Below are 25176 nucleotides of genomic sequence, written 5' to 3'. Positions count from 1 at the left end.
CTTGCAAAACTGACTAAACACATTTACTGTTTGAATCTTGCAATGCTTAAATGTGCTAAAAGAGAACTTCTAGATTTAAGTCAATTAGACACATCCACTTTTTTCCAAAAGTCTGTCTCAAAAGTCAAGCAGTCATAATTTACCTGAAAGAACGGAGGCACTTCAGTGACACATGAAATATTAAAAATAAACTTAAAACCTGACAACTCTTTCTTATTATTAGAACTCATGACACAAATATTATAGACAAAAGCAATAGTAACAAAGAATTATAGATTTTTGTTTAAAAGAAAATCAAATGTAATCAATATAAGGTTCTTTCATTTCTTTCTGAAGGAAAAAATAACTTTTTAACTGGAAAATGTACATCGATGTTAAAGATGCTAAATTAACGCAACTTCGCAGAGACCTATGTATTTTTTATGATAGTAGATGACAAAATTCCCTCAGATAGGGTCCACTAGTTATAATTCCCAAATAATAAAAACTTATTGAAGTAACAGATACATTTTTTTGTCAATATTTACATTTTTATTGACAGAATCTTTGTTGTATGTTTTCAAATATTAAACTCATTAAAAAACTTCAGTTGAAAGAACTTTAAAACTAGTTGAGCAAGCTACTTTTTAATATTTGAGTCAAGTTTGGGCCAGCTAAAAATAACAATTCAAGTAACACTTTGGGGACAGACACTGAATGAACATAAAATTTCTGTGGAACTAGTGACTTAATAATAATTAGTTGAAACTACTTGAATTTTTTTACAGTGTATTTAAAGCGATAGTTCATAAATTCGGTGATTATTAATCTTTCAAAACCTGTATATGACGCTTTCATCAGTGTTACACAAAAGAAGATATTTTGAGAAATATCTCACTGCTTTTTTGTCCATACAATAGAAGTCTATGGGGTCCGATGTTGTTTGGTTATCAACTTTCTTCAAAATATCTTCTTTTGTTTTCTGTAAAAGAAAGGAAGTCATGCAGGTTTGGAATAACATGAAGGAGAGTAAATGATAAAGGAATTATAATTTTTTGCCTAAACTAACCTATTAAATTCATAATTATACTGCCAGGCATTTAATGTAATATATAATTTATTTTTCTGACAGCACACTTTACTCTGACAGAACACATGAGATTGAACGCAACAGGAAATTTATATGTATCCATTAATTGAAATGATAAACTGTGTGTTCTTGCAGAATTAATTCATATTATCTGCTCCCCCCAGCATGTGTCCTGGCCGATGGCTATGCTTAAAACCTTAGGTGGACTCACCGATGGTATTTTGTTTGCGGGAAAATTGAACACATTCTCAACACAGGCTAGACATCTCTCTTTCTTTCTTTCTTTCGCGTCCTCTCATGACCTTTCCCTTGTTGTGCATCACAAAATGGTTGACATTTATGACAGACGTGGGCAGCCATAGCCGAGCGTGCTGAAATATTAATGCTCAGTGTCATGACTGAAGCTTTATAGAAGGCAACATGAGGACAAAAGCTGGCAGTGTTTTTATAGTTTTCTGGGTTCTTTAAGCATACAATGTTGTGTTTTGGATGATGGTCCCGCAACCATGGGAGGTTGGTCTGTTGTATACATTACCTGCTTAACTAGCAGGGTCTCTTGGTCTATCACCTTCACCAATTATGTTTTGCTGATGAAAGGGCATGACTGACAGCTGACACAAACCAGCCTGTGGAGAATTAAAAACAAAGATATTGAATATATACAAAAACATTTGTGATCAAAATGATCAATAAATAGTTCAAATCAAAAATGTGTAAGCGGCAAAAATATAGCGTTATTTTACTTCCAGTAAACCTTCAAAGAATCAATTACTGTTGAGTAGTTTTTATATAATTCAATACAATTAATATACAATCAAATAATAATTGATATGTATATAAATTAAATCTAAAATAAAATATTGTATTTTAAACAAACACAGAAGGGTTTACTACGGACCAGGCGCTTGCATCTGATGAAACCATCTATAATATCATATATAAATCTGTCTTAAAATACATATTTACTGGTGTATGTTTATAAAACATGTATATATATGTATATATATATATATATATATATATTGTTTGTATTTATTATTATTGTTTTTACTGTATAACCAGAATTTGGAAATCAACTTTAAAACAGATGAGAGAGCATGTGATTGAAGATATTTGAACCAATGATGACATCACAGAAAAGTTATTTGTGTCCTCCCACTTGTGACATCATAATTGTTAAAATAATATCTTAGCCAATCAAATGCTCTTGTGTGTTTCATAATTGTATTTTAAATGTTTCTACAGGCAGCACAGTCTTGCAGTGAAACAGGGGAGTTGCTACTTTCACCTCCTCCAGAAGGAGGAGCAGCTGGTGCAGGAGGAGCGTGCGACAGAAAGACGGAGGAAGAAGGAGTTAAGACTCGCCGAGCTTAGACCTCCTGCCGTCTACTCAGATTCAGATGAGGACAATGACATTGAGAGGTGCTTTCAGAATTTCATTGTCTTACAGTTTCTACCTTTAGGCCTACTTTAGGTATAAAGTTTGAAATGGTTAAAATTGTTTTAAACAAGACTTATCGACCATTTCCATTATTGTTTGTGTTATAAATGTAAGGGTTCACATTTAAAGACAATCTAAAATGGCCACAATTGGTCTTATTTACCTGAATCCACACTGCCAACAGCTGCATAACCGTCACAAACAGATGGGTTTGCAATGAGGCTCACTTTTCCTGGAAATTATATGTTTTTAACTGCTGTATGCAGGAACTCAGCACTTGTATGTAAACACATCTTCCATCTGCCATTTGCACCCACTCACACAGACACAGCTGTTTTGTCAGGTCGTGTGACTTTGCAGCATCATCCTCTTCAGAGATGAAATGCAACAGGAGGAAAATTCGGTCTTTTCGTCCATTTACACCCGTCCACAGATCGTTGACCTCCGCTAAGCCTCACCAGCTACCAAGGTAGCACTCACCTCTATATTCCTTCTGTCATAAAAATACAAGAAATCGATTTTGTTGTTTTTCGTATCATTATGGAATATACAATTTATACAATTGGAAGTAAAAGTGTTTTTTTATCTTTTATCTAAACCCTCAGGTTGTTCCAAATCTGTATGGATTTCTGTATGAATGTCTTTATTTTGAAAGACACATCATGAGCACACTAACTGCTATGGGTGTGTGTGTTGCTCACTGCTGTGTGTGTGTACTTGGATGGGTTAAATGCAGGGCACAAATTCCGAGTATGGAACATCGCATCACTTTTTTTCACTTTGATAGATATTTTGATGAATGCTTGATACGAAACAGTTCTTTGCCACCATTGACTAAAATAGTAGGAAAAATTACAATAGTTGTCAAAAGTACCCCAGAACTGTTTGCTTTCATACATTCTTCAAAATATCTTCTTTTATGTTCAACGGAACAAACAACAAAGAAATTACAAAGCAAATTTTCCTACTATGCTGGTCAATGGTGCCGAAGAACTGGTTGGTTACAAGCATTTTTCCAAATATATTTCCCAGTGTTTATCAGAACAAAGACATTTATCCAAATTTGGAACTTCTCAAGGGTGAGGGTGAAATGATGACGGAATTTTCATTTGTTGGTGAACTGTTCCTTTATTGTCACTGTGAAACCACAACAAAATTGCACTTGCCCTTCTTCATCAGTGCATTATCAAAACCTTCAAGTGTCACTTTTCCACATTGACGGTTGGAACACGTATCACCCTGTTTTTCTAAACGGTTAGATAAACACAACCATCTCATTTTCCTTGACCCAAAAATATCTCACAAAAAAGAAAATGCACTGAGATGGAAAACACTCAAATAAATTCTGCATCTGCTGGAAATATCTACAGCAATCGGAGAGTGTTTTGGCTGCTAGCGTCTCAGCTTCCAGAAAAACAAAACTCATTCAACCATCAGCCTCACCCAGCGGGATAGAGCGATTACCCCCTGAATATCTCGGATCTAATGTAGTAAAATAACAGGAAAATAAACATGGCTCATTTAAAGTGTTTCTTGATGGAACGGTATGTCATGCTGGAGTCAAAGTACATTTTTCTTGCATCATTACCTCTTTGATAACCTATTTGCGGTTTCTGCCAACACTTAGAAAGGGAATTTGTTATTTTTGATATGTTCTATTTATTTTATAGTTGCCGCCAGTACCCTTAAGAGGTGTTGATCTGAGCTTTAAAGAAAGACAATACATATAATTCAAAAAGTGACACACTGCAGCTTTAAGACAAAATTCTCTGTCCAGAAGGCTAAAAATCTATAAATCTGGTTTGGGGTTATGAAAAGATTATGGTTATTTGTATTTCCCGTAAAACTACAATGTTATGGCAATGGGACATTTCTTAAGGTTGTACATTAAAAAACTAGTTGCCAGTACTCTGTGTTAGACAGCCCGGGGCAAGTTGTCACGCATTTTTACTGCAGTAAATATTTGAAGAAGATACAAATCTCAAATCACGAACAGTATTTTTTTCAGATTCAGTTCACTTAATTAAGTAGTTCGATCCTGTAAATTCCCTCGACGAAAACCCATAAACTCTTTTTCTGCAGCTCCAAGCGTCTTTTGAGGTTGAAAAAAAGTTAAACTTTACGTTTGTATAAATGTACTATACTTTAAGTAACATTTGACTGCATTTCTAGTGAGAAATTAGTGTGATTGGTTATTGCAAAGACGTTCTCTGTTTAGAATTCTGTGCTGCCTATGAAGCCTGTCTCTTTAAGCTGCCTTCGTGCACAAATGCTATTTTAGAACAATGCCGGCTGCTATTTGTAACAACAACCCTGCAAGCGTTGTTTTTTTTACTAAAAAAGCACAATTGTCAACATTTTCTTGTAAAATAGAAGTCAAATGTGAGCACAAGCAAAGCTGCCTTCGTGCACAAATGATATCATTAAACATTGTCAGCTGCAATTTGTATCACAACGGTGCGAGCGTTTTTATTTACTCAAAAAGCGCCACTGTCAACTTTTTCTCGTCAAAAAAAACCATGCCCTAAGTGAACATGCCCTAAGTGTTCCTGCCAAGCTTTTAGCAACTTTTAAGCAACCGTCAACCGACACAATAAAGCTTTAAAAAATCACTACATTTAGGCTTTTTGGCAGACGCTTTTATCCAAAGCGACTTACATTGCTTTATCTATACATTTATACATAGGTATTTGCAATCCCCTGGGACTGAACCCACAACCTTGTGTTGTTAACACAATGCTCTTACCACAGAGCTACAGGAAAGCGGTTATAACTGGTGTTTTTTATGTAATAAATTAAAACGTGAGAATATTTAGAGGTTTTGTTAACCACAGACCTAATTTTGGGCGATTTACCAAAGATTTTTTTTTTTTAAACATAGACTTTGGGGCGATGGAACCAGACGTGCTAAATTGCTTCAGAGTTTTGGTTTCAAAAGTTTGTCTCTGAGGTACTCTATGCACATTTATATTTGGGACATCATGTACCCTATATTTTAAAGAGCAGAATTTAACAAAAAAACACCCAAAAAAGTTTTAAAACTAACATGCAAAATCACAGCTAGAGAAAAGCGTTTATGCAATCTGACTCAAAATGTACTTTAGAAATGGACCTTGAAAAGTTCCCCACGTGAGACACTTGAAAGCAACTGAGATGTCAATCCACCAGATCCCAATTGTACCAAAATCGTACATTTAACCCACTTGTCACAAAGCGCAGTACCATCATTCTGGCATACTGTAGGGTGCGTGATGTCAAGCAGCATATTGTCTGGCAACACTGAATAGGTGGATCTCATTCACTTGAGCTCTGATTATAAATCTTAACCTTGATGTTGATGGCTGAAAGCAGAGACCAAAGTAATGGCTCAATGCAAAAAGAAACGCAGAGGAATTAATTTAACACGAAGATAACCTTGAGCTGTGAGCTTCAAAAAGATTATCACCGAAGTGCAGAAAGAGTATCGCTCTATCAGTTTCTTTTCTCCATCGATTATTTTCTTCTCATCGATAAACAGTAGATATAGCACTGAATGTAATAACGTGGTTGTTAGATTTGATTCCTGTTTTCTAAAACTAATACAACAGGCGTAAAATGTGTCCGCAAACAGGAGACTCAAATAAAAAATAATTAAAGACCTCTCAACACAACAGGTCGGTCGATATCATAAATATCTCCTCACAAAAGCAATCCACTTTACTTTCTGAAACCCCCTCTTGCACGGAAACTGACGTGTTTTACTAAGGCTTGTCCATGAAATAAAATATAGATTTCTTTATGAAAAATAATTGCTGAATGAAACATGTGCGAAACAGTTGTCCTGCTGATGTTGAGCGTCTGATTGCTGTCAGGAGGGCAAGATGTAGACAATGTTGCATCACTTTGCCCTCTGCAGGAAAATTGTATTTGCATACTGGGGGTGGATTTCATTTTCTGCGGTATAAAAGTTATATTACTTTTTTTTCCAGAGAGTGTGTGTATCGCCAATTGTGCTGTTTGACCTGGCTTTTGGAGGCATTGACTCTAGACCGTTCTGGGAAACTTGGACCTCTTACTTTTTGTTGGGATGCCAAGTGAGTAAAAAACTTACATATCAAGATCCAGTGTGTACTTTTCGGAGGATCTGTTAACAGAAATGCAATATAATATGCATAATTATGTCTTCAGACGTGTATAAAGACCTTACATAATGAAGCGTTCTGTTTTCATTAACTTAGAATGAACTATTTTTATCTATATACACCTCGGATCCCCTTGAATCGCTCTATTGCTCTACAGAGCAATTTTCGTAAATACATTGTCTCTTTCGGCAAAGAAGGGAAAACATGACGACATCTTAGTCCTGTGAGAGCCACCGTAGTGCTTCGAAAGGAAGGGGTTGAGTAAGCTGTTGGTTGCAATTTGTAACCTCACCACTAGATGCTGCTAAATTTAATTTACTGGACATTTAAGTATATGTTTTAGTGTAAAGATTTATGTGTCAACCATGTTGAAATGACCAGCAGACCCGTTTTTTATTTTAGAACTGTAAAGATTGAAAATAATAAATTATGTTTATGAATTTCTGGGTGAATTAATTAAAAGCCACTTATAGCAAGCTGTCAAACATTCCTCAAATCATCCACTTGTGTTGCAGTTGTTTTATATCAACCCAAAAATTAGCTAATATGCAACAAAAAAAATCTGCAAGTGTCCGGTGCAGATGCTAGAAGTTCAGTTCAAAATCACTTGATGGTACCCAGACAGCAGCTGCTGTTTTACTCGAGGCGAGCTGCTTTTAGTTGGATGTTTCTTCCTCCAGCTGGCAGTTTTTTTTTATCCACAGCAACTTCCAGGATACTTTCTGCATTGACAATCCTCACTGGTATGAGTTAACCGGCTAGCTCAGGGGCACAAATGTGTTCCAGTACATGAATAGCATCTTCCAGGGTTTGAACCTGCAATGTTTAAATTACTTGCCCAGAGCGTTTGACTAAGCCAACACCAGTTTTGGAGGCTTTATGTATGCTATAACTTTCCGATCTAAGTTTTAGAGCATGTCTCAAGTGCTTTACAGAAATCTGTTTTCTCTGAAAGGTTGTAGTTCATTGTTGGGTACATATGGCATATGTTGGATTTGAGAGCGTCATTTAACATTTAACAATTTGTTGTTTTCATGGCGAAAAAACTTTTGGCTGTCACAATATAAACTTTTTCATTTTTCACTACACAGTTATCATGGACAAAAGTGCCCCCAATAACAATATAACCACAATATATATTTTGTTATATTTATATGCTGTCAGTGATTTAAATGTTTTTTGGGGTTTTTTTTGGAAAATTAATCAAATTCAAAAATACTCTAATGACTCTAAACGCGAAATGTTAATGCAATACCACCACCTAGTATGTTGGAATGTCAACCAAAGACTGAATTATTTATGATAGTATCATGCAGTACTAATCAAATATCAACAATCACACTTATTTTCTGTTTTGTATGTCGCAACAACCCTACGTGCATTACACACTTTACATTATACGCCGTGTATAAAATTAAAAGTACATACATTTTGGGGGGGGATTTACTATTTTAAATGTGTTAAGGGTTAAAGGAGCAGTTTGTAACTATTTTTCAATAAAATATCCAAAAACCACTAGGCAAGTGTTATATATTTTGTTCAGCCGAGTACTCACAATTTCTTTCTGTTGTTTCCAACAACTTGTAAATCGTGAGAAAATCGTCATTCTTAACAGTGACACGGGGCTGTGCGGTCGCCTGTCAATGGCGACATATCCGCGTTACCCTTTGTTACCGCGTTTTCTGACGCATTACAACAGTGCCAGTGTAGTGGACCAAGGCCGGATTAACCATATGGGCAACTGGGCAATTGCCCAGGGGCCCACGACCTCTAAAGGGCCCAGGGCGGTGACGCCAATCAACGTGCACTGAGCCGGTCGCGTGACGGCAAGCGCCGCAACAAAACACAACTCAAAAAATGCAAACATGGAGAAGCTAAGTGGGAGCGCTAAACGGAAATAAAAAAAGCAGAAGGATATCAGGAACGAAGAAAATGTCAAATATATTCCGAAAACAGGGAATTTCTACACTATTAAAAGTTAGCGACTGTTCTGCTAAGGCAGCATCCGACAAAGGGGACAGCTCTGCTAGCCAGGACATTTCTTAACTGCCAGCGCTAGCTAATGTTCACAGTGCTAGCTAATGTTTAACGCTTGCCCGTCTTGTTGAACTGTGATGTGTCAGGTTGATTTAAGACAAGTTAAAATGAGTTTAGGAGCAGACGGTACTGCATTTTATTTATTTTTTCCTTATGGTGGATCCATGAAAATGCTGTATATTGTTTATTGTTGTTGAGAGAAAACAGCAGATTTCAAAATGTTTATATTGCACTATAACTTAATTGTCCTGTTGAATTCTGAGGTGATTTCTGCAATGAGCTGAGGACCAAAATGCTACTTGAGATTATGGATTTTTTTTTGTTGTTTGTCTGTGGACGTCACATCCTCTGTGATGGCTCTATCAATACAATACATTTGTGCTGGGAGTAGGTGTTGTTAAATAAATACTGGATTCTTTGAAAGTGGTTGCTTATTTATTTGTGAAAATGGAGGATACTTCAATCACTCTCTATGTAATGGGTCAATTTTGTCAGATTATAATGATGCCGATGCATTTTGTTTTCATAACATCATAAATGAGTGGCCTTGACAAGAGAACATAGTGGTGCAATTGTAGTCCTATGAGCATTTGCACATCTGTACATCAAAATGCACTTGATGACAGTTTGTTATTGTAATATTGAGTATATTTACTGTATTACTGTAATGTATTCTGTATTTTGCCAGATTATGGTTCTTGAATATTGTTACCCAGGGTACAGCGAAGTGTCAATCTGGCCCTGTCGTGGACAAATGCGGAAGTGGTGTCTAGCGTCTGGCAAGCCCCTAACTTGTTTCGAGCAGTCCTTTTATTTATGGACCACAACTATTAGCAAACATTTATAAAACTTTACCTCATCCGCTAACATGATTTCTCATTCCCCTCTGATTGATGGCCATCAACGGTGGAGTTGAGGACAACAGGTCCCATCATTCCACGCCCCTTCACAGCGTCATCAAGCTACGGCATTGTTGTTTTGATCATGTGCCCACCTGCTGCGTTTTTTTCAAACTGTAGCACATTCTTGTTTTATTCTGTGAAATACTCAATATTAATATACAATATTTCCCAATATCTCCCAAATTTCAAATAAAATCATTGTTTCTTTTCGCACTTATTTACTGAAAATGGACTGGAGAAACAGAACAACAAAATTGTTAATACAACAACCATTACTGTCTTTTTTTATAAGGAAATGGTTAAAAAAAATGAACGCATAAGATGAACAAATGGGAATCTGAAGCTGTGGTTTTGGGCACAGTATCTCTGCATCACATAATTAAGTGTGTAAATGTGTGAAGTGACCCTCACTAATAGCTGACTGAGTCCCCTGAAGTCATGACCTAATTAGATTCCTACCATTTTTTCCTTCAAATGCAGAATTGAATAGGTTATGTGAATAACCAAGCACCTTATGACCTGGTTCTCACGCCAGTTCAAGAAAAAAACAAATGCTTTTGCTTTTAAGCATAGAAAAAATATTATTTTTTATAATTTTCTTTTTTTTAAATTGCTATTATTTCTTATTATATTATTTTGCTTGGCTGACTCAGCCTGAGTCAAAAGTGCCCACCCCCAAGTCTCTATGATATTCTGGTCCCTAGATGTGGCTTAGGTTGGTTTGTTCAAATCTCTAAAGGTATGTAGCAGTAGGTATAGTGATGTTTGCCTTAGAAATCACAACTAATAAGATGTTCTAGAAAGAAGAGCAAACAAGATCAGAAGTTAATGGACAAACAATTACATCACAGAGCTTAAATGGAGTTAGACAGAGAGAGAAGGGAAAAGAAGATGGAAAAAGGAGGATAGGGCAAACAAATATTCGTTCATCTCCTGGAGGTACAGGTTAGTGATGGACGAAGAGAAGAAGCCCAAGACAAATGGAAGAAGAGAGAGAGAGAGAGAGAGAGAGAGAGAGAGAGAGAGAGAGAGAGAAAGAGAAAGAGAGATTGTAAGCAGGAGCTCCCAGAAGAGCCTGGAGGGGCTTCTACCATCCCAGAATCCAATTTCCAATAAAGTTAGCTTTATGGGAAACGGTACAGCACGGTAGAGAGCAGATATTACAAAAAATAATGAAACTTTATCAGCAGCCGTTAAAGCCCGACCCAGGAAGAGAGAGAGCTGTGATGTGCGCACTTGTTTTTGCCCTTCTCTCAATTTTTACCGTTCTCTCAAGGTGACATATGATTTTGATAATATTCCGGTTTGGGGAGCACATTATTGAGAGATTGCACGAATAATTAATATGTCAAGATTTTCTCTTTATCTCTCTCACTCTGTCCTTCTCTCTATGAATGTTTCAGGGACCCTGGAAGAAGCAGAACCACAATAAAGAGACTGAATAAGGAAAAGGCAATAGAGGCCAAGTGGGAGCAGTTTATCGCCACACCAAAGGTTTTTTTCTCCCAAATCGCCTATTTTACACTGGAATGTTTGTGTAGCTCTGGTTCCGCTATGGTTTTGTGAAGCATTATGTTCTCCTGAAGTGTGCCAGAGGGGTTTAGATAAGTACAGTGGTCTGATGTAACATAGTCTGCTTTCCCAAAGAAACAGTGACTCAAATACCCATTTTCCTCAACAATTATGTAGGTGTTGTGGTTAAAAATCTGAGCTGGGAAACAAAGATTTGGTAATTTGCTGGAAAGACTGTCTACTGTGTCTTTTTACGCAATATACATTATGCAGTGACAAACAATTGAAATGGGGAAATTAACTATGCAATATTCTTACTTTAAAAAGGGTATAATAATAATTATTATTTTTCAATTGTATCATATTTGCATATTTGTACATGTCAATTATTGTAATATTAATGATAATAGTAGTAATTCTATTTATCATAATAATAAATGAGTATAATATTTGTAATATTATACTATACATTTTACTTATTATACTTATAAAATATCATAACTATAAAATTATAATAATTATACAAATAATTGTTTATGTTAATATAATTAATACATAACATTGTGTATTTAAAAATATATATATTCTATTGTTTTTACTTATTTTAATTATATAATATTATAACTATACAATTGTATATCAATTATTACTATTTTTGTAGAATGGTTAATATCCATTATTGAAATGTTTTAATAATGATTAAATTTATAATAATAATAATTACTGATAATCAATTATATATAGTGTTCAAAAAAATATTTTCAACAAAATAAAAATTAAATCAGTTGGGTTTTTTGTGCATTCTGTAATGAAAAATTGTAACTCTTGTGTTTGTTGCCCTAAAAGTAGCATAATTATGCAAATGTGGATTTTTTTAAATACAATATGATTTTAATTTGGGGGTGAAATGGAAAATGTTTGCAAATTCAGTTTTCCCTTAATCTCTCTCTCAATCTCTTTATCCAGCCGGGGCATGTCACATCAAAGCCCCTTTGTGTTTCTTCAGGACGACATCTGACCTTGAAGTCTTCCAGCTTCACTGTGGTTTCCTCTCTAGCATCAACATCATCGATGGGCAGCTTGTCATCATTCACGGTGGCCCCCGACTTCACATGCAATGACCCTGTTTCAAGTGATAGCTTTGAGGCCCAGAGCACCCATGAACCCGATTCTGATCCTCCGCACTCAGAATGTAGGTCAGCATGGTCAGCCTTCACCTTCTCTCTCTGATCTACATGAGCTTTTCACAGTGCCAGGATGTATTAAATACTGGAGCATGTATTCAAAATGTATTCGAAATGGCTATTTTTAAAGAAAATTTTAGGTTATTTCTATGGACCAATGCTTATAATAAAAGCTGTGAGAAAAACGCTTAAAATATATAAAAACTTTAACCATTTTTTGACAACATGCTGGTTAGGCTGGTGAAATAGAATCAAATAATTCAATTCAAAAACTTAATCGACCAGCTGAAAATAATGGACATTAGACAAATGTACGTTCTTTAAATAATCTGATACCCAGAAAGTGTAAGGGAGTAGTAAAAAGCAAAAAAGGAGATAAGGGCTACATTACCCCAAACATTGTTTTCATTAGCAATGCACTATAGTTCCCCTTCAGTCTGACTCTCGACGTTGTGTTGAGAGACAGACTGGGGGGTGTGATTCTGAGAACCTATTATCTCTAGATAAAACTAAATCGCCAATAGGGATTGGCCAATGGCCCGCCCACACCAGTCTCCGCCCTGTACATACGGGTATAAAACGAAGATGGCGGTGGTCATTCATCACCCTTGTTCTTGGGAACCTTCTCGGCGTATGATGTCGAGTTTATCTCTTCGAGTTCCTGCTGGACTTATGACGCAGAGCACCGGACTTCTCCCTTCGGACGGCGGATCCCCCTTGGCCAGCGAAAACTTTCCTGTCGGCGGCGGATGTCTTCTCCGGAGCGCAGACTTCCCCTGGGCGTCTCGGCAGCAAACTGCAGATCTAAAAGAGCAGGGTATGACAGACCCATCTTCGAGTCTGTTTGTCAGACTGTCCTGCCAGAGCCCCACCACTAGGCGTGTGCACGCTTATAAGTGGCGCCTCTTCTCGCCCTAGTGTTCTCCCCATGGCGAGAACCCACGGAGTTGCTTGATCCGGTCAGTGTTGACCTTTCAGAGGCCAGAGAGTAATCTCTCCCCATCCACGTTGAGAGTGTATGCAGCCGCTATTGCCGCTCATCACGATCGCTTGGAGGGTAAGTTTCTTGCTCTGAGCTTGCTTTAAGCTCTGAGCAGCTCTTGTCTGTTCAGAAGACAGCACCAATGGAGGGCTGTCTCAGACAGAGGCTGGCGCATTGGATTGTGGGCGCCACGGCGTACCAATCCCAGGATCACCCGTGCCCACTCGCAGTGAGAGCCCACTCCACGGGAGCACGGCCTCCTCGTGGACACCGGCCCAAGGCGCCCCTCTGGCAGACATGTGTAGCTACAGGTTGGGCTACACCCAGTACCTTCGTGAGCAGTGTTGCCACAGTAACTTTGAAAAAGTAATCTGATTACTGATTATACCTCTAAAAAGTAATTTAGTTACTGTACAGATTACTGGATTTTAAAAGTAACTAAGTTAAATAACACGTTACTTTATCAGTTACATTCAGCAGCTGCCGCCAACACCCCTGCTGCCTCAACATAAAAATGACAATCGGTTTTGCCAACACTCACTTTATTTGAAGTGTATTTTAAACAGTGTGCTGTGCTGCGACTCCAATTGTTTCTTCAAATTTGACGTAGTGTTTTTGTAGCTAGATAGCACTTTGTCGCCAGCACAGAGAGTACAACGAACCTTAATATTGTCATCTAGCGGACACAAACTCGTGACTGTATTTCCAGCTAGAAACGCAAGTGCCTTCTTCCCCCTTTAGTACAGTGCGCTATGTAGTCTCCCTACTTCCCCCCATTGGGTGAAGTATAGGTATTCCATCCATCACTAAGCAATCTGGTAACGGACGGGGCGGAGCGGTCTGTTAGAACCAAGTCCAGTACTGGCAGTGTCGCCCCTACTTAGGTGGACCCCTATACTAGGACTATTGCCCCATACGTAGTGACTCCCCCGTTGGGTAGTCCCGTATGTTGATTTCTTCACTCCTGATTCCCCTGTTGGCGAATCTGTGACCTCCCCTCAGGTGGCACACCCACCTGGGCTGGCCCCCTACGGCCGGGAATTTTTCGCATGTGATCTCCTTCGGGAGACCATGTCAGTATTACACATGTTACCTCCCGTACGGCAGGATGTGGTCTCCGTAACACACTCTCCAAGAGGGGAGCAGTGTTTTTCCCAGTGTGATGGCTCCAGACGGCACCTAACTTACAAGGCGAACGCCCTGTCCGTTATGACTGTTAGTACAGGCTTCTCAGTATGTCCACCACTATCCACTGGAAGGTTACATCTCGCTGCACCGCTCACTCGTGACTCGCCAAGCTAGTCAGCGTCGCCTAGCTTGAGGTCGTAATACGGCTCAGCACCTTGGCGTATTAAGATAAGTCCCCAGTCTTTCTCTCAACACAACGTCGAGAGACCGACTGAAGGGGAATGTCTCGGTTACGTCTGTAACCTTCAATCCCTGTTAAAGGGAACGAGACGTTGTGTCTTCATGTCACAACGCTTTGCCGATCCCTGCAAGGAGTACCTCTCAGGTTCTTCAGCACAAAGGGTGATGAATGACCGCCGCCCTCTTCCTTTTATACCCGTATGTACGGGGTGGAGACTGGCGTGGGCGGGCCATTGGCCAATCCCCATTGGCGTTTTAGTTTTATCTAGGAGATGATAGGTTCTCAGAATCAAACCCCCAGTCTGTCTCTCAACACAAAGTCTCGTTCCCTCTGTCAGGGAACGAAGGTTACAGACGTAACCGAGATGTTTTCATGAATGATGTCACTTATGGGCGGGGCACAGTTTCTTGGTTCACAGAGGATACAACATATTTGTGCAATGCAACATTCCAATGCCAGGAAGGTATGTGACAAATCTATAGATAAGAATGTGTTATTATAGAGCTCAGGATGAAACATTTTCACCAGAATAGTGTTAGTAACACACCAGAAATTCCTCGAAATAATCTTCATTAAATTCATTAAAGGAACAGTCCACCTTCAAAATGAAAATTCTGTCATTATTTATTTGAAACCTTTTTGGTTTTCTTAAACACAAAAGAAGATCATTTGAAAAATGTTGGTAACCAAAAACCGTTGGTCCCCATTGACTTCTATTGTATGGACACAAAACCAGTCAATGTTGACCAACAGTTTTCTGTTACCAACATTTTCAAAATATCGTCCTTTGTGTTCGGCAGAAGAAAGACATTCATACAGTTTTGAAATGAAAAGAGGGCGTGTAAATAATGTCAGAATTATTCTTCCAAATAATTATTTTTCTGTGCTTCCTCCACAACACAATTTCATAATCCAAAAAAAGAATGGTGCACAAATTATTTCTTTATTTTTGTAATTGAATTTTAAAGTTGACGCTTGGGTTAGCACGTACAACAGTCAGTAGGAGACTGCAAATATTCACACAGAAAAGATACAGGCTATGCTTCTAGAAGTTTGGGGCCAAATGATGAGCATTATCTGTTTCCCATCTCACTGCCAGCTGAACTGTCACTTACCCTGCTGACACAATCACATGAAGCACATTGTCATGGCAACAGTCTGTGTCATTATTATCATTATCATGCACTTCAGCCCTGTGCTGCCAAATGGCTCTCAGGACAAAAACACAGGGAAAATATCCATCAGACACCATTAGACACTTTCAGAATTGCTCGGGCACATCAGTGTACTTTTTATATGGCTTCTGTTGTCTTCCTCTTGAAATCTTATTTTGGAAAATAGCTAGTTTGTACAATCCTCTTTCTAACCTCTCTTCACTGTGGCAGAAAAAAAATATTTGAAGTATCCTTTTAATCCTTTTAAGATGGACACCTCCACTGTGCTTCACATATGTCTGCTGTTTAATGTCCCTGTGGCAGTTTGGGCCCCATCCCATCATTGCTCATACACTATGGGTGTCCCACATTTTTGACTGAAGATAATAAGCTAAAATCCTTCAGACACACAGAGAAGATCAAATTGCTGAGTCCTGTTGAAAGCGTGGGAGCTGCCTTTGTTTTACACAGTACTTACTGTTTATTTCATTTATGGAAAAAAATAATCAAAGAACATTTTTTAATCAAGTGAGTGGCTAATCCCAAATATTTATATACAAAATCTTAGAGCTGGACTCTGAAGATATCTTTCTTTATAGGATTTTTTTGTTAAGCCGTTTAATTGGTTGAAAAAAAACATTCTGTATGAGAAAGCATTTGAAAATAATCGCTCAATGTGAGCATTCATTATTTATTATTACAGCTTATATAAACGTGATTAATCTCCCAATTTATTAGCACTGTACATATTTTAATAGATGATAAACCCAGAGGAACACAAATGACATTGTTATGGTGTGTATTTATGGAGCTATCTATTTCTGAGTTATGGCTCTTTGTCTCGAAAACCTAGTTTATTTTATGTAATGAAAACCCCATCCTTCACTCAAGATAGATGTGTATTGTGTAGGTTAATGAGTGTTGTGTTTGAGAAAGATATTTCCGTAGCGATAAATCTGTTTGAATGGTTATCAGTTGGATGTGGAGCCTGAGTGTTTGTTTCTGTCAAATGTTTCTAAATGAGATCTTTTTACAGAATGACAATTTTTGTGTAATTTATCTGTCAACCAGCAGATGGCGAACTTGGATAATTTTAATATGGGCACAGTCCTGTTTAAGTGGGAATATTTTCATTTTAACAAAATATTGAAATACGAAAGAGTCCAACTTATTTGTATTAATAAAACAAAACTAAACAAAAAAGTGTAATTGTATTAACATTAAAACAGCAGGAATATTTTTCTCATTTTTATTTCAAATTATCTAATGCATTAATTAAACATTTTTAATCAATGAGACCTTATTATAAACTTTTATCCATATATTTATATATTTGTGTTGTTGCAGGTTTCTTTAAATTCCTTCATAGAAGTATCGGAGTGTTCTCAAAACTTGCTCGGAAAGTTATCTCATCTTAGCACCAGACAGGGGATCAGATGTACCTGATCACCTGTTATTGTGTTATGTGAATGTGATCATGTGAGAATATGATGACCCCGTCAATGTGTTTATTGTGAACATTCACATGACTGTATGTCTCTCTTTTAATACAGCAATGCCTCAGTCAAAGTCCAGCCTGAAAGAGAGCAAAGCACAGCCAATGAAAAAACAAAGTCTCAGACTCGGAGCATTAAGAGGTGTGTCTGGGTTCTTATACAACATTTGAGAAGTGAGTGATTCCCTGAGAAAACCTTTTGAACAATAAATAACTAAATTTACACACTTTAAATTCAATTAAAAAATTTAAATTTCAGATTTTGTAGAAATTGAAATGTATTTGTCATCAAATATAGAACAATTCTTAAAGCACATTCACTTGAAATGCAAAATGACAAAAATTCACTATTGTTTTCTGAAATAAAATTAAAAAATTAAGTTTTTTGCTTAAACAAAAAAGTCATCTGCCAATGGGGTAGTAAAAAAATTAATCCATATTCAAATTCATACAGGTTTACTTTCATTACCCCATTAGCAGTTATGTTTTGTTGAGGTTTTATTCAGATTTATTGTGAGTTTTAAGCGTAAACTATTTTTATAATTTTGTTTCTGAAGAAAATCTTGATTAGAACTTTTAAATATTTGTATACTGTAAAACCAGACAAAGATTTTACCTTTTTTTAAATGTTTCTTTCATGTAATTATTAGAGCTCATACACAGCCAACACACTTTTATTATCATTAACACAATACTGTTGTAGTTAAGAATGATAGAACTATGCAGTTACAGTAAGACATGCAACAGCATTTTCTTATAATTATTAGCTGTGTTCTTATAATTGGGACAACACCCTCTTTGCATGCAAAAGTGTGTAGGGTTTAGCCCCAAATGTATAAACTCTACATCTTTGCTGTTCCATTCCCATGAGGCCTTGCGCTACATTGGATACATTGTGTTTCTTCCGTGGGGGTATGTTGTGTTGGCATTATGAAACTGCAACTTTTTTTTTTTTTTTGCTGTCCTATTTTGCTATACAAGAAGTTTCCCTGTGGGACTGAGCTCTGCCACCCAGCTGGTGCGTGAGAAGGAAGACATGTTGGATGAGATGAAAGCATCTTTCGGTGACAAAGCGGAAGAATTGATGCTTAGTTTATCAGATACTTTAGAGCGCAGTGCCAAGTGAGTTATAACAGTGGAAGTGCAATATTTGCTTTATACTGATGATAAATATATATTTTTTTTGTGTAGGCAGTATAATCCGAACCGAAGATTCATTATCAAATAAAAATCTGTTTCTTAGATATGATAATTTAACATATAAATCCTTCGTCTCTCTTTGTAGGAAGAGGTGGGAAAATGGGGTCCAGCGATATCTGTCTCTTTGTAATATGACATCAGATGGACAAATTCCTTCAGTGACCTGTTTACCTTCTGTGGTCTCTACGGCAACAGCGCAGGACTCCAAAGTGACCGATGCTGTGTTTTCAAAAGATCCATACAGCACTCAGTGGTGCGTGTGTGTGTGTGTGTGTGAGTCAGATTAAGTGCTTTTAAAAACACTGATGCTAAACCACTTAAGTGTGTTCGCTAAATATTAACTTTAATGACACCACAGGATTCAGTAGACCACCGAATCCACTGAACATTAGAAGGTGTGAGAGTGTGTGTATGCATTCAACTTTGTTGTTTATAGACGGTTTCAGCTGCAAGATAAGTTATGTTGCCCAAATTTAACTTCTGGGAGATCTCAGCAAAGAATCAATGATAGTTGAGTAGTTTTAATTTAATTTAATACAATTAATATACAATACAAAATCATACTTATATAAGGTAATATTATTTTGAATTTAATATAAAATAAATTGTTAACTATACCCAAACACAGACCAGAAAGTAATTTAGGGCCAGCGTATGTGTCTGATGAAACCATCTACAATAACATTACATTAACCACTGTTTGTGCATGTGTTCAAGGCTCTCAGAGCTGCTTAGTAGCCTGGCCCCCATCAAACACTCAGACAGGAGGGTCCCATGTTTGATGGATAAGTTAAGTCGATTTACAGAAGGCCTTACACTGCGGGTTCATCCACACAGCTTCCTCAGGGTCCTAAACTCCCTCCTACCCTGGGAGCTCTGCTGCCCGGATCTGTGTGTGGCTATAGAGGTGCTATTTACTTAACACTTTGCATTGTAATTCTACATGCTTTTCTGTCATTTCTTACTCTTTTAATTCATTCATTTCTGAGTTATAAATCATGTAAAACAATTTCAGCACAATCTCACAGCCAAAACCTAAATGTTTTAAAAGGTGGCTAATTTTGGCTAATTCTTATGAATTCATACAATCTCATTTGCAGTCCTTGAAGTGGCCGGTACGAGCCAACAATTCTCTATTTTAATCTTTGGCGTACCTTCACTTTTTCTTGTGTACCTGCACTTCTCACATGTTGCCGGTACTTTGCCACTCCGAGTCAAAGCAGATGATTCGCTAGAGCCACAGCGAGGGCTCAAAAAGGGTTTACGAAATTCCACCCAATCAAATTATAGAGGCCAAGTAGCATTTCAGCCAATAAAACTAAAAAAGACAGTCTGCAGGCAGGAGCTAATGATTGTGTAGTGAGATGTGAGAAGGCAAACATAACAATCCCAACGGCTTTACAAAAAATGATAAAAGGTCAGATTTTGGAAATGCAAAAGAATTGTTTTTTGCGAATTCTGTTGTTTTAAATGAAAACTTGGGTGTTTTGTCACATAATGTAATGAGTCTGACTTGACAAGCTTAAAACATGACATCTGTTTATCGCATATAAAGCATAAATTATGACAGTATTTGATGGATTTCATTAACAGAAGAATTAAATTGACTGCTGAACTATTATCACAAGTAATGAAATGACAATTTTTTGGTCAAATTTGTGTTTTAACATTATTAAATTATTAAAGTTGTTTGGAAATTGGTTACTTTAGTAAATAAATATGTTGTATCAGCGATGTCCAAATACAGTTTTTTGTTCTAGACATTTCAAATGTGTTAATAATTTGCAAATGGTAATGCTTTTCTTTCCCACTTTAAGCAGTGCTCCTTCGTACTTTTTAGCACGACTTGCTTTCGTGACAGTCCTAAGGTTTAGGGGCAGGGTTAGGGGTGGGGGTTCAGTGTTGCTTTTTCCATGAATTGTACATGTTTTAACGTTCACAACTTGCAAATGTATATGAATTAGCCACCTGGTAAAATAGTTGTGACTTCCCGTGAGATCACGTTGGACATTTATGCAAAAGTAATTTAGCACAATTACGCTTTTTGAAGATAAATATTTCTTGTTACTCAGTCAATGTTTGAGGGTCTAGTTGACCCACAGCATTGTTCAAATTTTTTTATCATTTTAATTGATTTCACATGTTTATTCCAATTAAAAGTAACAAGCAACACAGCATATATGGGTAATATTTCCTCTTTTGGGGGGGATAAAACATGCTACTGATTAGATTTTCTTCTATAATGTGAATGGAAAAAAGTTTAATTCTTTAAAGTTAATCTTGAATAAATATGAATGTCTGGGATCTAATAACTGGATTCCACAGACCTGAACACAACAAAAGGGTAAAATATAAAAAAACTGTTAAAAAAATAAGAGACAATAAATAAGACACAAATTATTTTGTGTCTTAATGGAACATGTCTATGCTTCATGCGATGAATGCTTGTGTGAATTTATGAGAAACCAAAGAAGCTTATATAGACTGAGCCTGTCTGTTGGTCTTTATACATTTCTCATTGACCCCTTTACATATACCATCACTACCCAAAAAACACAAATTTAAAGATGAATGACAGGGATGAAAAGTGTTTTCATTAACTGTCAGCTGCTGTGTTCTATTGTTTCTGTGTTGTGTCTTTTACTCTGACAGATTAACATAAATTTTCTCTGCAAGACACCTATTTGTATCAACACAATTTAATTTGTCCTTTTATCGGTATGATAATGATCTTGTCAGGCATAAATACATCAAACTAATGTTTACAATATGTTAGCTGTGGATTCCTTCATCAGCCCCACCATTTATTTATAATCCAATTACTGTATCCATTGTCAGGTGTGACAGGACATGGGGGATGTGATAAGGGGGTCCAATAGGGCCTTCTGTAGTATAGTAGTCAGTTGGCCTGATGTGCCAGATGGGACCTTTTTATTTTAGCCAAACACCTGAATGTATCACTTTGGATTTTCTTTCTAACTCTGAAGCAGCTAAATCAGAATAATCTTATTAATTGAGGTTGTATGTATAACTTGGTCAGTAATAATAATTACCTTCATAAGAAAGTAAACAATTCATTTTGATATTTGAATGGTGAACTTTATAGTTCACTTTGTTTTAGGCCTATATAGAAGTTTTGCAGACATTTTGTGTTGGCTTAGTTTCATTCAATCTACTTATTAATGTCTTGTAATTATTGCAGTTTAAGATTTTCAGGTGAAGCAACTTTTAAGCTATTAATCTTATTTGATTGTAACTGCCAAAACCCTGCAGACTCCCTTAAACCAAGTCCAGACAGGCTACTTGTAACACACCGTCAATTGGGCGGTATAAAGATGAATTATCCCGTGGTGTAATAAGCTATTGTCAGGAACTGGGAGGTTAGGAAACAGGTGGGTTGTAATTATGAGAAGTGGTCTTTTATGTCTCTCTCTCTTTTTTGCAGATAGTGAGAGATAATGTTGTAAAGATGCCCAAGGCAGAGTATGATTCATGGTTACACAGCAGACTCAGCCAATTACAGACCACCAAGAGTGCAACACACAACATGCAATGCATCCTCTCTTCTGCTATTGCACAGAATACGAGTCATGTTTAACAATTTCACAAAATCAATGGTCTTATTTGTGTACCGCAGGCTAATAAAATATCTTTGTACGATGACATTTTTGATATATCAATACATAATATATCAATACTATAAATCAAACAATTACTTTAATATACATTGTTGTAATGATAATGCCATTTTTTGCATAACAAAACGTGCTGCATTGTCAGTAAAATGTCACAATGTAACAAAATATTAGGCTTTATTTTCTGTATGCATATAATCATCTGCTTAAGAGACCATTCCAAATAACATTTTCAATTTTTCTGAATTTACTATTGAAAGGTATAGATTTCATTCTGTGAACTACTAACAATTTGTTAAAATATATTGTTTCTATTTGCATTTATTTGCATAAACGAAAACTGGAGAAAGAGGTGAAAATAACAGAAAAGATGCTCTGTATTTTGTTTGACCTCAAATACTGCAAAGAAGTTCATATTCACTTTAAAGCATCACGGCAGTTTTTTTTAAAATCTCGTTTTTATCACAGTTTTTATGTGTTTTGTCATGTTAGTCTTTCACATGCTTTTGAATGACTTGTTCACCACTGTGTTTTTTGTGAACACTCAATACATCACAATACATCTAGAAATGCTAAATAAATTAAAATTTGGAATGGTCTATTTTTTTGTGGCTCTGCTCTTTTGGATTATGTGTCTAGGTGGGACAAACCCAAAGATGTTGAAGAGATCTCTGTTGAAACGCATGATCGGCACCTTGTGTTTCTTCACTCCGTTCAAAAATGTTGCTCAGTATTGTGAAACTAAATAATACAGTCATGTTGTTTTAAGCCAACATTTGTATCACTATGGATTTTCTAATTACATGTAATAGTTAAGTTGTTGTTGTTTTGTATGTGTTACTCATTCTACTTGATATTTAAGACTCTATTTGACAAATAAACCATGTGTCAATATGCTTATCTGTTGCATCATATCAACGCGGTTTGTTTGCCCTTCGTTTTAGGCCTTCAGCTTAACTTGTTATCCAACATGATAAGCTGTCCTGTTTTTACACATAGTGACAGGAACTCTGGGCAGTTGAGGGGTCAAAGCTCACCCTGGGGATGTAGGCGTGCTTTTAGTTTGGAGATTTCTAAAATGCCTGCTTGTCTCTGTCCAGGGCACATCTGTACCCTACTCCAAGCTTGTTCAGAGGATAACATTAAACTGTCCTCACAGTGTTTTATTTGGTGTAAACAGATGCTAAACTAGCAGCTGTAGTTACATGCATGATTGATCACTTCTGCCAAACACCTGAATGTAATTTTTATATTCTTAAGAAGAGCACACACAAATGGAGTTTAAAATGTTGAAAGTGTGCTTGTTGTTTGTCTTTGTGTACATGTTGGGAAGAGTAGACTGGCCTTGTGCTTTACCACAATGTCAATAAAAATCTGAAGGAAATTCAATATTTGCTTTTCAATTACCAGCAGCACCCTGGCCGCCCCTGTAATGTACTTTATATTATCTTAGGTCCTCTGAAAAAAGAAGTCGTGGAACGGACTTTAACCTTGAAGTTCTAATTCAGCACAATTTAATATAAACAATTTTGTCAGTAACTTATTTTTGTGTGTATGTGTTTGCTTACAGTCTGATCTGCTGCACTGAGAACAGGTTATGTCCAGGTCAAATTTACCCTAAAACATATACTGTACAGTATATCGAGAGAGAAATGATCAGTAATGAAATGGAAAAACTTTATACAAAAGATCTTACGGTAAAAGTATTACATATTTATCTTTCTTCTTAATGGGTGAAAATGTTTAATATTATGGTAAAAAGTGAAAATCAATTTAAAATAAAAATAAACATTCAAGTTATATTTTTTCATCTTATGTTTGAAAAGTTAATTAGCAAAAAAACTTTATATTATCATTTTTTTTGTGTTAGTTGTAATTAATCAAAACAACCCACTTGCAGTTTGATTGATATACTTGGAATGCACAATAAAAAAACTGATTTTTTAAAAATGTTTAAAGAGTTAGAGTAACTACAGCTTTAGGAATATGTTTTCATTATTTTGAAAGTCCCGACAGATGTCATTCCATCCGCAGTCATTATGACACAAAGAGAGTGTGTTGTGTTTAGACTGTGTTGATCTTGACCTCAGTGGATGATGTGCTTTGTCACAGTGGTAATGTGTGACATACTCAGTACGATCACATCGACATGGCCCGTCTTAAATAAACTAATAGAAAAGCTATTTTAAATTTGCTATAGCAATTGCATATGTTGTCATACATTAACAAATTGTTTTCTAACAAAAGGTTTCTCTTTGAATTCTCACCACTCATGCTGTAAACTTGAAAAACCTGGTTTATGAGCTTTACAGGAAAGAAAGAAAGAATGAATGTAATATTTCTTACAACTTCCTGTAATGTTATAGTCACACAGTCAACAGAAAAATTACCTCAAAGTTGAAAATAAATTAGATGTGCAGTGCCATAATACTGTACAAATGTGCAAAAATTACACACTTGGAGTTGTTTTTTAAATATTTTTGTCAGCTTGTTATTTATTCTGCAATCTCATGGACTTTCTGTAAGGGGGACATGGCTGATAGTTTGTAGCTGATAATTTTTTTTTGTGAGGTTTGATATGTGCAGGAAGTGAAACTTTAGCAACAGCAGATTGTGGTTTAATCCGTCTTTCTCCCTCTGTTAAACTGAACAGCAGAACAACATGCTGTCACAACCATTTTAAGGACACTAGCCATGGTAATTTCTTTATCATTTCCTTTAAACAAATTACCACACAGATTATTTGCGTTATGTTTTAAAATAATTTCTGAGGGTTCACTTACACACACATTTTGTTTACAGGAAGTAAAATGATATGTGTGAATTGTGTCATGGCCCATGGACGTTGAACAGGATTTTAATATGTAAATGTCTTTGATTTACTATATTTATGAGCAATTTATAGCCTGTGGTTGTATACCAAGTTCACATCAATGACCATTTCAAAACCACCACATTTCAAAAACCGTTTTATCATTTTTGACTTACTTTGTCATATAAGATTATACCATAGAATGTAATGGTAATGGAATGTAACAGGGGTGTTGCTAACATGTTAACAGTTCAGAGGTTCAA

General features: G+C 36.4%; 1 protein-coding gene across 1 annotated transcript; it reads left to right on the top strand.

Annotated features, from left to right (window-relative positions):
• The first annotated feature begins 1575 nt into the window (after nucleotides 1-1575).
• LOC130419922 (coiled-coil domain-containing protein 60-like) lies at nucleotides 1576-18935 on the top strand. The gene is made up of 7 exons (XM_056746931.1): nucleotides 1576-1586; nucleotides 2315-2491; nucleotides 10974-11064; nucleotides 12049-12278; nucleotides 17325-17408; nucleotides 18248-18388; nucleotides 18552-18935. Exons 1-7 carry the CDS (start codon nucleotides 1576-1578, stop codon nucleotides 18751-18753), a joined length of 936 nt encoding a protein of 311 aa, XP_056602909.1. The 3' UTR covers nucleotides 18754-18935.
• The last annotated feature ends 6241 nt before the right edge of the window (nucleotides 18936-25176 follow it).

This window comes from Triplophysa dalaica, chromosome 4 (genome assembly GCF_015846415.1).
Source record: "Triplophysa dalaica isolate WHDGS20190420 chromosome 4, ASM1584641v1, whole genome shotgun sequence".
NCBI lineage: Eukaryota > Metazoa > Chordata > Actinopteri > Cypriniformes > Nemacheilidae > Triplophysa > Triplophysa dalaica.
This window is presented reverse-complemented; position numbering and strand designations above follow the sequence as displayed.

Bases quoted from the DNA above. Each gene is read 5' to 3' on its own strand.
- LOC130419922 (XM_056746931.1), top strand. The intron at 2,492-10,973 runs GTGCTTTCAGAA...TGAATGTTTCAG, and splicing joins GAGGACAATGACATTGAGAG to GGACCCTGGAAGAAGCAGAA. The intron at 18,389-18,551 runs GTGAGTTATAAC...CTCTCTTTGTAG, and splicing joins ACTTTAGAGCGCAGTGCCAA to GAAGAGGTGGGAAAATGGGG.